Here is a 15,515-nt window from a genome sequence, read left to right on the forward strand (position 1 = left end):
AAATAAGACATATGTAAATGATTTGTTTGTGTTTGTTTAAAGAAGTTCTGTTTAATGTTAATTTAGTGAAATTCAACTGTTGCATAAACTTCTAGGAATTATTTTAGATTCTTAGGAAGATTAATTAGTCTTCTTTTTGGAATGGTACTTGCTTGCTACTTTTTGAAATAAAGTAGAAGGGAATGAAACTACATAAAAATGTAAATCCTTCTCAACAGACAAAAGAAAACAAAATATAATGTAAAAATATTTTGGCTGATTTGTTAAAAAATGTTTAATCCTATGCAGCTGTGCAGAATTCAAAGCAATGCAAGTTCCCAAGCACCTTTGTGCACAGCTCCAAGCCCAACAGCAACGTGACTCAGTGATTACAGAAGAGCTCCTGACACTTCAGGATATTATTTTCTGGACAGGACTATGCTCATGCATAGAAATGCAAAAAAGGGGAGGATGGCTAATTAAAATTAGATGTCATGTAGGCTTTCTTGTCCGGCACTACAAGTGCTACAAAAAAAATAACACAGTAGCAAATGGTAAATACACACCTTTGCTGTATGTACTGATTATGTATACATGTGCTTGCATGTGTAAATATATGAATATGCAACATATACTTAGAATTTGTGGTTTTCTAGACCTCAGTAGTGCCTCTGTGACTGTTACACATTGTATAGATACAACAGAGTTACTACCTACACGGTTCCATAAGACTTGTTTTAAGCTAAAATTGGGACAATGAGACCCGAAAGACCAATTTGTTGCAAGATTCTGAAACTCTATGTCTGTGCAGAAGAGCATGGAAGAGTAGCAGGGAGCACAGAAGGCAGCAGTGGAATCCAGTGGACGTTTCGCTTTCTGGAGAAATACACTCTGCTGGTGACATCTCTAGGTTACCCTTCTGCTGATAAAGTGAAAATTCTGAATTGTTCATTAAAGCATTAGTAATCATTACAGTATTACTCTAAAACACCTTAAATTCTAATGAATTTACCATTAGGCGACATGCCTGTGCTAGGAGAATAAATCTGCTGCAAAGCAAGACACTGAAGCTTCATCTTCAAAATTCTGGGCTACCCCTGGCCATGCAGCTGTCATGTCTCCAGCAATTGCTTCTTTTGTATTCAATTACATCAGTCATTTCACAGACAGAAAGTCTTTTTCTTTTTTTCACTTCTTTTCCTCTCATGTATATATTGCATGAATTCCACTTTAACATGTTGTTCTAGCTATTAATAAACATTCCACGAAACTTAAAAATTAAAATCAGATGCCTACCCTTTTTCCTTTTCCACTAACAAACTCAAAAATCAAATGTAAGCAGGAGGCAGATACTAAGTTCAGGTCAGATCATTACTCATGGTTGAACAGTGTTGATTGCCAGTGATGTGTGAATTGGCCTTTCTAGTGAAGACTAGAAGTTTGAGAGCTAAATAAATAAATAATCTTCACTTATGCTTGTTATTTTAAATTAAATTTACTTCATTTGCAGTATAAACTGTGCTGTCATATTTTGAAAAGCTACTTTCTGGCAGAGAGCTAGACTTTTTAGAAAAACAGTATGCCAGCAGCAAAGCTAAAGACTCTGACTGCCTGAAAATGATTTTTTTTTTAATAAAAGAAAGGCTGACGCTACCAAAAAAGAGATGGTAGTGAGGTAGATTGTGCAGAGGTTCTCTGTGATACATGGATTGCCTTCCTTGTTCCAGGACCAGAACAATGAGAGCCCAGTCATCTTTGTCTTTCAAGCAAGTGGGACATAGAGATAGGAGTTTCATCCAAGATAAACTCTGCTAAAGAACTACCTCTAGTGTCATTTACACCCAAAAAACATATGCACATGCATGGAGAGTGGTAATTAAATTTACTAATATTTTTAGGAGGAACTTTTAAATTCTCTTTTAGACACATTTAAATAATTTTAAATGGTTCTATGCAGATAGGATCAATTTTAAAACACAGGTAATATGAAGTTTTATAATTAATGTTCTGCCTTGAAGTGCATCTTCTGAAAGTAGCAGGCTATTTAGAGAAATAAATCTTGTAGCCAGTGTACAGTTCTGAAGCTGGCTATAGTAGTTTATCACAGAGATTCCCTGACTTTACACATTAACTAAAGTATAATACGAATGCACTAGACTAACTCTTCATTTCAAAAATATGATTTTAATTCTCTCTAGATTACACAAGGCTAAAAAGTATTCCAATAGTTACCCTCTTTCTTCTTTTTGGACCACCACTGATCTTTTCAAAGAGTAAATTCTTGCTCTGGAAGGGAAAAAAATAAACCAGCCATCAAATTCATTACATTCTTCTCTTAAAATACCATTTTTGATGTTAAATATTAGCAAGTTTAGAAGGGTGTGCAGTTTTATGGGAAAGATAAAGCACAAATAAATATTTGGATATTCCTGCTAACATGTGCAGTTCTTCAGGAGCAGTCACAGCCTTATTAACAATTTAAAAGCCAGTAACAGTAATTTTCCACTATGTTGCACTATGTTATCACCCCTGTTAAGGCAATAAGTGATTCAAGTACATGCTGGTATAATGATACAGTCTGAATGTTCCCCATCACATGATACATGGTATAAATACACATAGACTTTTTTTTTTTTTTAAAAAAAGGCAGAAGGTAAAAGATAAAAAAAAAAAAGTAGGAGGGAGAGGAAGCAGGATTCCTGCTCTGGTATATCTTTTTATGCATTTGAGGTGACAGAAGAACAGGAGCAAAAAAATATTTGCTTTATGAGGGATTTTCTAATGCCTTTTAAAAACAGCAATAGGCATCATTCCTACTGTTTTGTTGTCTTTGCTTATTCCCTTCCAGATATCAACACTTCCCAGTGCAAAGTTCTGTTGAAAGGAGTTCAGCGCCAACTCTTCCTTTGTTTAAGTAGTGCCCTCAATAAAGTTTCTAAAACCCATTTGGTCTATAACGTTTTTAATGGCAAACCTTTTAAAAACTGCCAGAAACATCTTGGCAGAAAAGAAAGTTATGATGATGAGAAAAGAAAAAAGAAAAAAAACCAACACAAAAAACCCCCTCTGACCATAGTTTACATAAGTGCATCCACATATTGTTGTATTTCTTACAAGTAGTGAATTCTAATAAAGTCTAGAATAACACACATATGTTCACCACATTTTGTTTCAATTGTATATTATGAAGAAAACCAAAACCAAACCCTAACCTGAACATGGAAGAAGAGAAGAATTACATGTATAAAAGCAGAAGACTGTATAAACAAGGCCATTAATTCTGCTATAAACAACTGACCTAACATTGATTATATAAATAGAAAGTGTAATTCTAACGCGAAACAAATTCACCAAACACTTCTATCCTCTCTGCAGCCTTGATATGAGAAAAAACAAACATTTTCGAGTGTTACAATGAAATCTGCCAAAATTGTCTGTTTTGTACTTCTCATGTTCATTAAACCCCAAATTCACAAGGCCTCTCTCTTGCCCAACCTTAGTTATTTTGTCTGAGCTGTGCCAAAAGGGAACAGAGATGAAGCTGGCCAAGAGGGACATTCTTGGCTAGTAATTTATGCAAATTCTCTTCAGGAAAACTTAAGTTTAACATTTTAAGGAAAGTCACATTTGCATGCATTATTCTCTTTAGGAAACGAAACACCACCAAAGCCTCTCTTTGTAAACTCTTTGACCTTATACTTTTCATGAGAGGAAAAATGGTGTTTCTGAAATAAAAAGAATTAACTGCTGGGTCTAACATTTCTGTCACTCAGAAAAATTCCTCACAATTGAACCATGAATATCATATTTTGTTTAGTCTGCTTGGGAATCTTTTAAGACCATAACTACAGCATTATGTGGAGTACAAAGCAAATAAGGTTATGGAGCATGAGCTAAGAACATACTTGTATGGTAATAGCAATCCTGAAAATATGTTCCACTGCGTAATGGTTTGATCTCATCGGCCACCAAAATTTGCCTTTGCAGTGCCCATCCTTCACCAAGAGGTTGTTAGGAATGAAGGCACAGAGTTTGTCCAGTTAAAGATATAGCTCAACTGGAGAGATGCTGCGCATGATTTGCTACTTTCCTATCACTCTTGCAGGTTCCTTTGCACCCTCCTGGCTACTTGGATTAGGATACTACAGGCTGGGATTTGGGTGGGAAAAAAATCAGAAGTTAAAATGTTTACAACCAACTAACTAATGCCAGAGAGATTTACTCTTTGAAGTATTTCAGACTGCACTGAATCTTCAAGTCAGTATTAATCAGCAATTCTGTAAGGTGCATCTGCACAACTATTGAGCAAAACTGAAAAGCATTAGCAAGGTTGCACCCTTTCAGGAGGGCTTTTTTTTTTTGAGTCAAGTTCCAGCATTGCCAGGAATATCAAGCATGACAATTTCTATTACATCAAGCATACTACACTGAATTATACAATCTGTACTGTCTAAAATTGAAGAGGGGGACCAGCCCTGTCATAACATATCCTAATAATCACCATTACCATCCAGATATTTAGCAATATCAGTTGGTAAAGACAGATACACTTAGGGCTGCTCACTATAACTGTATTGGATTAAAATAAATTCTGAGTGATTAGTTCAGGTTTCTATTAAAATTAGGAAGCCACAGATAGTAGCTTCTTAACAAGGATTTCACCTTTGTAGAATATTTTAAGCCCTGCTTCCCATTTGCCGTTCTTTGTACTGCCTTGGATCCCTCCACTGTGACTGATAAGCAAAACCGACATTATTTCTATCCTTAGAGTGAAACGTCATCCATTGCTTCAGTACAAAGGAGTGTTGCTGAAAAACATAGTTGCTTTTAATTTTCTGTTTGTACTAATACTGGTGTCAGAAAACACAGCTAACTTCCCTTCTCTTTTCAACCCCTACATGTGGTACTGGTTAACACCTTGGGTTTCAATAAACAACAACTTACATATAAGTGGTTTTTAGATTTGTATTGTAAATTGTATATTGTAAATGGTCTTTGTGAAAGTCTTTCTGGATGCCAGCAACACGTCTTCAAACCATCTAAAGAGATAAGCTGCAAAAAAGGTAGACTCAAATGGAAAATATCTGTGTCCTGCAAGGAAAAGTCTGAACCGAGGGGAAAAAAACCCCTGAAATCTTAGAAACTTATACTTGTACACTAGGGTAGCAACCTCCAAAAGTCCCTCATCTTACTATTCCCACTGTCACCTCTACGTTTTCCACATATGAGGAGAAAAAAAAAAGAGTTTTAGGGGCTGGGGATGAGAGCATAAGCTGTGCATCTCACTCTATAAACAGAATCCGTTCCAGAGACTTCCCACAGGTCGGCATATTAACATATGGAGAGTTGTTCCAAAGACAAAAAAATTCTTCCTCTTTCTTCCCACTCCTAACCCAGTGCACATTTATCATGATTTACATATTTATATTTTCATATGTATTAGCAGTATTTATACATAATATTTAGCATCTACATGGAACCATACACTTTGCTGCATGAGACACCTTCTAGACTTGCTTGACTCTTATAAAGTGTGTCTGTTATTCACAGGGTACTGCAGAGGTCTCATACTTTGCAAGCATGACAGTCTATCATGAAAACAAACCAACCAACCTGCTTCTGTCCCATTAAGACAAGCAGCTTTTTTTCCTGACCTGCTAATGTAAGTTGGGTTTTACTGTTGTTATGCTAAGGAATGCATGTTGGGTCCTGGAAAGGACAAGTCACTGGGAACTGTAACAGTGCCTAAACTGCACTGTGGAAGGAAAAGGCAGGAGAGAAGCTCTCCCAAGAGCACATGGCAGCCCACATGGGTCCAGGAGACAGCTTGCCCTGAAAGCTTCAGATGGTAGTGACAGCCTTGCACCTACAGGGTGTGTGCCAGTAGGAGCTGATGGAAACACAGTCTGTAAGTAGACAGCCATCACAGACCTAGTGGTGTTTAGTCCTAGGCTCTTTGACACAAGAAACAGGAACAAGCTGTTGGTGGGCAGAGGGAATTTTGGTGGTTGGGGGCGGTGGGAGGATTGGATGCACACAGTTACCAGCTGGGCAGCCCACAGCCAGCTGTGCTGGTCATTTACAACCTAATGCAGATGACAGTGAGTGACCTAAAAGATCTGATCTCTCTCTTTTATCAAGTCTCAAACAAATAATTTTTAGAGTGCTTCTCTGATTTTTCCAGAGAGTTAAAAATAACAAAACCAGTCATAAAAAGATACCACTGTATTTATATTTTTAACATGTAATAATATACAATGAGGAGGTAATGAGGCAATTCTCCTGGATCTCGGCAGAACATTTGCTCATGCACATGACCAGCTGTTTCATCTCTAATTAGAAAGATCTGGAGTTTGCTAAGCTGCAGTTAGATGTGATTACTATTTAGTACCTAAGAGTCTGTTTTAATCCATGCATGAGCAGCTTTTTCCCCTGAATAAGTAGTGATGGATGGAGATATGAAAAAAGTCCAGGATTCACTAATGATTAACTACCATTTATTACGTATATATGTTGCTAATGACAACACGCTTGACTCTGAAATAGTACTAGACGCCAAAGATGTACAGAAGTGCTTTTATAGTCTTCAAAATGGTATTATGAAAGTAAAGTACTTATGAATAATAAGAAAATTAACAGCCTTATCTGGCATAAATAAGAAAGTTCACCATCTGGTGTTTTTTAGATGAAAACCTTTGATGATAATTACTGACACAAGTCTCCAAAATTTGGATTTTTGGCATGATTCTCTCCAAAAATTTAGCACTCACATAAGTAATTAAGACTATAAATCTTACACTGGCTTGATTATGAATGATGAATCATTGTCTCACAATTACAGCAGGAGAAGAGGCTGCCAAATGTCCATTTATCGATATATGCTTACAAAGCACTGGTTTAGGGCAATCTTAAGTAAAGTGTTATAGCAATGTAAAATGAGATTTCATTATTTGCTCTAGAAGCATAAATTATGATCATTGTTATTGTTTTCCTGGCGCCTGAAGACGGATTTGGGATTGGACATTTTAACTGATGTAATCTAAGATTAAGCAGCAGAGCTTTCTTTGGAGCCTTTAGCCTGCAGAAATAGTCTAGCTGCAGTTATTATAGTCTTTGCATGCTTAGAACAAGATTTTTGCCCTTAGTGTATCTCACTGCATTTATTATATGTGACGTGTTAAATAGATTTTCAATATAGTGCACAACTTGAGCAGAGGAAGAAGAGCATCAAGTACTCAAAAATCCTTAAGGCAGAGAGGATTCCTTAGAGCAAGCTGTCTGGTCCTGGATTTTTTAAGGTGTTTAGGGATTGCTGCACTCCATCTTTTTTTTCTTTTCTTGCTATTTTTTATCTAAGTAGCTGAACAATGAATAGTCACTGAACTTGGATATTCTTTTGGATTAGGGTCCTGTTATGTTTTGAAATCTTGTCCTAAGATCTCCACTAATTTTGGTTACTTATTCACTGTAGTTTGAAATGTGGTTTGTTGCATTTATCAAGTACATACATAGCTGTCATGCTTTGGGACAGGTAATAAAACAAGGATTTCTACTTTCTATTTTTCTGGGGTGCATATCAATCACAAGCACTATTTCTGTATTTTTCAGGGCAAGTTTACCTTTTTTGAGTGGTTTCCCTTAGGGTGATGATTTTTCCAGCAATAAGGACAATATTTTCCTTGTGGTTTCATAGTATCACACACAGCAGACAATACCCAGTTTCACATGCAAAAAAATAAGCAGGAAGCACGTACTCACCCACTTGCCCACGTTGGGGTAATCATGTTCTGGATCAAAAAGGTGTTGGTGCAGCTGGTATTCCCTGCTGAACTCTGCTGTGTCAGGGGTGTTTTCTAGACACCCATCATCAACTGCAAAAGTATGTCAGAAAGCACTGAGTACTTAGTAGCTTTGAAACGCACAATATGTGCCACATTAGTCATCAAATTTCTTAAATGTGATCACGCAGTTAAAAAAAAATAAAAAATGGGATGACTAGAAAATACCAGTTTTCTTTTCTTTTGAAATGAATTTGTTAGGATGTATTTAATTTAAAAAAACCCAAAACCTTGCAACTTAATGAAACTTCAAAACTAAACAAAATTTATTTTCCAAGCTCTCCTCCTCCTTTTTGTTTTTCTTTTTATTATTGCACTGATTTTATGTAGAACTGTATCCTGTTCTTATTCAGAAGGGATCTTTTTTCCTTTTTTAAATCCTCACAGGTAGTTTTAGAAATGGTTTAGGTAATATTTTTGAAGGTTATGGTAAAACACTGCTGTGAACAAAGACTGAATTTCCTTCACTGAGCAGCTCTTCATGGAGATCCATTTCTGGTTTGCTACTTTGTTCAAATTGGTTGAAAATCATTTATGCATCATAAGATCTCCTAAAAATGCAATGTGGTAGAAGTTTTATGATGAAGACATTTCTGCAGATTGGTAACTAGTCTGATTGGTCTAGAAACCTCCTTTAACCACAATGGATGGTTCTGTAGAGAGTGTCACGTCAAGATAATACCCATTTAAAAATCAACTTACAGTCTTTTTACCAAAACAAGTCATCTTTAGATTAAACAAAGTTTCAGCGACTTGGAGCCAGAGTATTTTTTAGATAGAGTCTGCTCCTGGAGCTCCCTCTGCTTTGCCATCATGGGGAGCTTGCAGTCCAAGTTCCTCTCAGACACACCGAAGAAGATCCTTCCAACCAGGGCATGATGCTGGGCATCCAAGCAGCTACATCTGCCAGAGCACAGGCACTCTGGAGCACACACATGTGGACTTTCCCTTTTGTCCTAGTGTGTCATCATGTGAAAAGATTTGCAGATGGATTATTTTTTTCTCTTAGACGTGGGAAACAATAAAGGCCTGACTTAAAATTGAGTTGATGTAATGACCTGAGGAGGTTATTCTGAGTTCAACAGATCCTGCTTTCCCTATTTGCTCCTTAGGATGGGTAAAAAATTAAGTTGCCAACAGAAAACAGGGTAAAACTATATATACTGGCTAAGTAACTCAGATATCACTAAAGCACTTAAAAATTATTTCAGTCTCAGCAGGGACGAGGTTATCTCAAGAGAGAAACAGGTGACAAGAGAAGTGTGGTCAATCTTCTCAGAGTATGCATGTCTTTTGCTAGAAAACACAAAGGGCAGCTGGGCATATGTGTGCCCTCTGTGACTGCTAATCTAAAAGTCTTCAAGCTCAAGTGCTCCAGGCTTATGTATTCCTGCTGTGGAATGTGCATATGTAGACAGTGACTGGAAAAATTGTTTCCATTAAGCAAATCCACAGACCTGATTGAGGAAGGCCTCTAGTAATTTGTATGCATAATACAGTCAGCACTTGAATTTCCATTTAAGGCTCTGAAAAACATTTTACTCTAATCCTAGTAGATACTATCTTCACTCACAGCATACCTATGACAGAGCCATTTATCTGAGCAGGCAGCATTTCCCTAAGAATTCCCCCTGTGTTCAGATCTGACTGTATTAGCTTAGCTAACAACTATTATTGCGCCTAAGAAAGAAAAATTGGAGGGATTTTCAAAGGCATTTCCCTGGATGCCATGTTTTTAATTTACTTATCTAATCACTAACAGAAGTCTAACAGGCAAGCACAGCAGATAGAAAGTCTGTGTGTGTGCTTGTGTGTGTGAGAAAACCTAAACCCATCATTTGCAACCTGTCAAACAACTATACTGAAAAAATTAGAAGAGGAGGTATTATTTCAGAAGAGATGTAGGCATCACCACCAAATGGGTTGTAATAGAAAACAGTAAGGAAGGGCTATTAGAAATTTTGTCAAATTTTTGAATGAAATGTAAAAATATTTCACAAAACTTTTCATGACAAATATTATTTTTTGATGAATTCTAAGCTAGTTAGAACATTTTTAAACAAGAATACAAACAACTGTTCTGCATTATCTAAATAACATAAAACAAGACTAAACAGAAAACATTTTTAAAGGGTATCTTAGCTCACAAATGAAAAATGAGAGAAAAATAGAGTGCTCATTCCCAGTTTGAGCTCCCAAGGCAGCCAATGAGTGTTTTACTACTACTTTCAGTACTGGAAGTCATTCCTTGGCTCAAATAACAGGAAAAAGATCAATTCTCTTAGAATATGTCTATATTACACACACGCAGTGCTGTTTTAGTGATCCTTCAGCACTAGCCATCTGCAGGGCTCGGTACATGTGCAATTGAGAGCTGAGGGACACACTGGGTGTCTGGGGCACCTCTCTGGCACTCAGAGGCTGCACTGCTCCTCTGCCAGACTGAGCCTGCATGCAACATCTTGGGGTACATCCACATAGTTCTCCGTTTCTTGGCAGACAGGCACCCTCAGTGAGCTATAAAGGCACATGGACTGGAGCCAAGGTATCTTAAATATTGACTCATGGTCTGGGTTGGAGATCAGGGCAGACAGTTTCATTCCTCTTGGCACAATGAAAGTCTCTAAAATAACGGACTGTACAGAATGATAACTTTTTTCAGGGGCCAGCCTGAAAATGAAGTCCCTTGGGAACAAGATGCTATCATAAATCTCATTATCTTCTACTCTGAGGTCAATATCACTTTTTTCACATCACCTTCTCCAGCAGACATATAGCAATACAGAAGGTGCACATATTAAAAAAAACAAACAAACCCCTCATCTAAAAACACTAAAACACCCAGTTGCTGCACAGTTATACTCCTGGGGTAGAGGATGAAAGAAAACACTCATTGCTGATTTAAGTGTCATACAGCGCTGAAAGACTGGAAGATGTAGAGTGAAGACAGAGGTACAAAGGCTACAGCCAAATTACCTGTTTTTCCAATAGGGCAGGGATTTGGAGGGTCAGGATAGCCTTGATCTTCACTGAAATCCTTTGGTACATTATCACCTGTCAGCTCAGCCACAATGTTTGGGATATTGCCATAAGGACCCAAGTGCTGGAGACCCTCATGTGCACCACCTAGCAAAGACAATTTGTACACACTGTCTTTTTACAAGATTAAAAGTGTAAGTGCTTTAGCAGTTTCAAGTAATCCAGACTTCTATTTAAAATATATGTATCTCTCTCTTATATGTAATTGTTTTAGAGACAGATCCAAGTTTAGATTTTAAGCATCTCTTTTAGAAATGTAACCATGTGACCTAAATCCAGTAACTTAGATAATGAAAAATGAAACTAGGAAACAAAATCAGCCACATATTATTATTCTTAGGGTTGTTTTTTTCCTTAACAATGAAAGTTTTAGGCAAAAAAATGCAAAGAAAAACAAACAGGAGACAATAATGAAACTTGATACATTTGCTGCACAATCATCTTCAGTCACTGATACTGTTCACTGTAGAAACTAATAACAGAAGATATGCCAAGACAGCATCAGCATCAGCAAGAAGACAAAGTTAATGACACTGTAGAAAAAAATAACACTTTCTGCACAGCCTAGAAATACATTAATAAATTAAGTCCCAAGGGGACTTAGGGCGTTAAGGTCCTTGGGGACCCAGAGTATTTTAGCAAATTTGGTTGTATACACCTCGAAAAATTATTTTTAATTCAAATTAATTCTTAAATGTAAACTTCTATTTCCTGCAGTAATGGTGAAAAGTGATGAAGAGTCCCTGTTGTTGATGGGAATTCTTGTGCATGTATACGTACACAGTAGTCAATTTAGTACAAAACATCACATTCAGCGACTTCTACACCTTTACTTAATAGATCAGTTCTAGATGCACGCTTTTATATTTGCCCTGTGGGACTGAGATCACCATCACTGCAGGGTTACAACAGCAGTGTGCAGCAGGTTTTATAACTCAGTGGCAGAGGACACAATGATGGGCCCACTGTTCTTGGGTAAATGCACACAGAAGTGGTTTGCTATGGCCTTCTTCCACACATCTCAGCTGAGTGCCTTGCCTTTGACAAGTAGGGTCTTTCACTAAAGATTTGGGAAACAAGCTCAGGCCACTCTCTCTATATGCCTCTCTACAAATATTTATCTGCCCCAGATCTTTTCTGTACGCTTTGTTGACCAAATGTATCCACAGGCTAAACCCCAGCTGCTTGTGGAGTTTTCTAAATGCAGTTATACACTATTCTTTTGAAGTTCAGACAAATAAAAAGTTAGTTTCAAGCATGTTCTTTTTCCCTGACATAAGACAGCCACCACACACGCTCCAGCAACTGAGATGGTTGTGTGACAGCAGCACAATATTTCTTTAAAACCCTATATAAAGAGGGCTAACAACATACAGTCGACATATAAATTCCACTAACAATGAATGAGAGGAGAAGGAATTTGACCAATTGGAAAATATGAGTTAAAGTGTGAATGTGGACGTAACTGTTTGGGTTAAATAGCATAATCACCATATTATCACCAAATAGTCTTATTTTCAATTCATATATTTTTCATAGATCCAGAAGACAGGAATAAAGCCTCTGAACAGGAAAGCTGCTCCAAAGGAATCATTCAAGTACTCCTGTCCCAAATTACAAATAAACATGACCAGCCTAAATCATCTTTTATACAGCTAAACATTGTGAGCTAATATAATCACTTGCAAAAATTGCAAACATAAGGCAGTCAAATGCAAAACACGAATTTTGTATTCATTTTTCCATTTAAAAGTGGTAGTTGAGCCAAACTGTCTATATTTGGTAAATAATCAGTTGGACGTTTGCTACTAGAAACAAGTTAGTCTATAAGCCTATATATTCCTATTTTATTTTCACAACCGTCTAAAATCTAATCAATGTGCTAATTTTCCCTCTTAAGTACAAGTCTCTTACTCTGTAATACAGTGTTGCAGAAAAGTTTTACAGATATGTAACAAACATAAAAGTACCCCTATAAAAAATTTACATCTCTGTTATATGGGACTTTCATTTGGAACTAACTATGAGACACAGTACTAAAAGCAGAATAGCATTATACACACTATGAACTTTATTATACATTTACAGTCCATAGTCCACACAAAGATGATGCTTGGAACACAATAATGTTATGGTGATAAGGTTAAAAAGTGTATAAGATACATGTAACCTAATTTAATTTAATATAATGTCTAATGTATAGCATAACATTTCTCTTTTGTACTGATTTCCTTCACATAAAGATTGATTACATATATGTACTTAAAAGCATCAGTTTATGATTCTGCTGTAAACTACAGACCCGCATAATCAATACGTGTTTGAACATCCTGTATACAATGTGGTCCACTATGGGACAATCCATCAGATAGAAGCCTATCTATGCTTGTATGTGGTGCAGACCTCTTGGCACCAAAGCTCCATCCATAAAGAAAACAGAGGTACTCAGCAGGCTCCAGTGTGCTATATATACATGTAAGTTTAAACCGACTGCCAAGAATTCCCTTGAGTGAGTACAAACCAATCTTTTTATATTAATAAAAAGAATTGTTTCCTTTAGGTATAAATGTCCAGGATCATTTCAGGGTTTTTCCTTTCCTTTCTTTCCAGAAGAGCTGGAGATAATAGCACCTGCTCTGGTGCCATAATTTAGCACACTTGAGTGATTTAATAGCATCAGCAAAACTCATTCCTTATAATCTTTGATAAATAGTGCACTCAGCAAAGACTACAATAATAAAAATGAAATGCTATGGATATACCAAATAGGGGTATTATGTACAGTAACTCTCAAGCTGCGTTAGTTTTGGTATTATAACATTATTGATTTGAAGAAACTTATTAGGATTAAATACACTGCAGCTACCAAGTCAAAATATTGTGATACAAACATATACAGTCAGCTACAAAAATAGCACAAGATTGGTCTCTTGAACCTTCAGGGAGAGTCTGAAAGAAAAAGACAAGACAACTAAATATTGAGGAACTTTTCATAATTTCCTATCCAAAGAAACTATGAGAGACACCATTGTTAAATTATTCAAACCTAGACTAGCAAAAATCCAGAATAGTACAGACAAACACTCTTGTATTGAGAAAGGATAGGCTAGATATTTTTCCTATCTCTCTTTACTCCTCATATGAACAGGCTTTTCTGTTACGTTCTAGCAGATTACATTCTGCCACATTCTAGCAGAAAAAAATCCCTCCAAAATAATCAGCTTCCTTTCACATGCAGGATTTCTGTGTGAGTATGTAGGTATTTTACATTCCTACAGGATAAATTAGAAGCTTAGGTCTCTTGGGATGAGATCAGTATTGTCTTAAGTAAACTTTGGATTCCACTTAAAATATATGCATATATGTTATCAGCTGGCACTGGTCTGGAACTGTTGCTGGGTGGAAAACAAAACTGGAACAATGCCTCACCTTTCTTATAATTCTGGAAAAGTATTTAATTACCTCATCAACTGCTGGTATCATCTCAATTAGAGATACCTGGAATGATTAAAAATTTAAAGTGCTTACATTTCAGCTCATTTCTTTGCAGGGGCAATACTGTCTGTATGGGTCTCCCACCCATACAAACAACATAACCACTCAATTCTTGGAGGGAAAAAGAAAAAAAATAAAAGGAAAAGAAACACAACAAGCAACTAGTTTCTTGCAAGTATTGAATATTCCCCTGACCAAACACATCCGATGGAAATGCTGTTAGTCTGCTGAAGTTCTAGCTACTGGCACCTGTCTGTTGGTAGCATAAAGCACAGCTGAAACAAATCTGCTGTTGGGAGCAGTCCTCCACATCAAATACAAACAGGCAATGCTGTCCCCCAGAAGAGTCAGTTCAAGAAAGTCAATGAGAATGGATTTTCAAAAGTGTAAAATGATTGCAGAACATTTAAAGAGAAATAATGGGATGAATTTCCCTTTTAGTCTGATTGAAACCATTTCCCACATAACAGTGAAGATAGGGTTACCCCACTTACAAATTCAGAAAAGAGGTAATTTGGTCAATCTTAACAAGGAGATACAAAATGGAAAGGATCACGAGTATCTGTTGTGAGTAAATAAATCAAAGACCCCAAATTAAAGCCCCTTACTTTAGAGAGTCATACTAGATGCCTTAGTCTTAGTGTCCAAGCCCCTCCCAGGTGCACAGAGGAGTATTCTCCCTGAGAAAACTGCACCTCTTATGATCTTGACCTAACTCCAAGCAAATATGAGCTGCAAGAGAAGCCTGGTATGCCTTATCCTATTTGCCTCAGATTTCTGAGGGAGCAAACAGATTATTAATCAGAGATGCAATACCATCTTCGCTACTTTGCAAAATCTTTTGTTAATCTGGACTATTTGTTCTATGTACTGAGACTGATTAAGCACAGGAAATGAGAAGCACTGAAAAAAAAATATAAATTAACACATTGTGACTATTCCACAGAAGCTGCTAAATAAGAGAATAGGGAAGGAGAAAAAGCATAGGAGAACAAAGAACGGAAAAATACAGACCTAGCCAACTTCCTTAACCATTCAAGAGCATGCCTCAGGAAACCCAAAAACACTACAGCTATACATGCTCAGGCATCCCAGATTCCAGAGTCAGCTTGTCTTCTTCTTAATGACACCAAGTTTCTTGAAACTATGAAGACTAATTTTATT

At 36.8% G+C, this 15,515-nt stretch overlaps 1 protein-coding gene across 4 annotated transcripts in view; it reads right to left on the minus strand.

The window, feature by feature from the left end:
- LOC116788122 (neuroendocrine protein 7B2-like) overlaps positions 1-15,515 on the minus strand; it is a 48,355-nt gene that overhangs the window by 4,270 nt on the left and 28,570 nt on the right. For all 4 annotated transcript variants that reach the window (XM_032690548.1, XM_032690547.1, XM_032690545.1 and 1 more), the window contains 3 exons: positions 10,794-10,943; positions 7,738-7,850; positions 2,212-2,265 (listed from right to left, as the gene is read on the minus strand). In XM_032690548.1, the coding sequence (XP_032546439.1) occupies positions 2,212-2,265; positions 7,738-7,850; positions 10,794-10,943 (317 nt within the window). The remainder of the gene's footprint in view (positions 1-2,211; positions 2,266-7,737; positions 7,851-10,793; positions 10,944-15,515) is intronic.

The sequence above is a fragment of the Chiroxiphia lanceolata genome, chromosome 6 (genome assembly GCF_009829145.1).
Source record: "Chiroxiphia lanceolata isolate bChiLan1 chromosome 6, bChiLan1.pri, whole genome shotgun sequence".
Classification (NCBI taxonomy): Eukaryota; Metazoa; Chordata; class Aves; order Passeriformes; family Pipridae; genus Chiroxiphia; species Chiroxiphia lanceolata.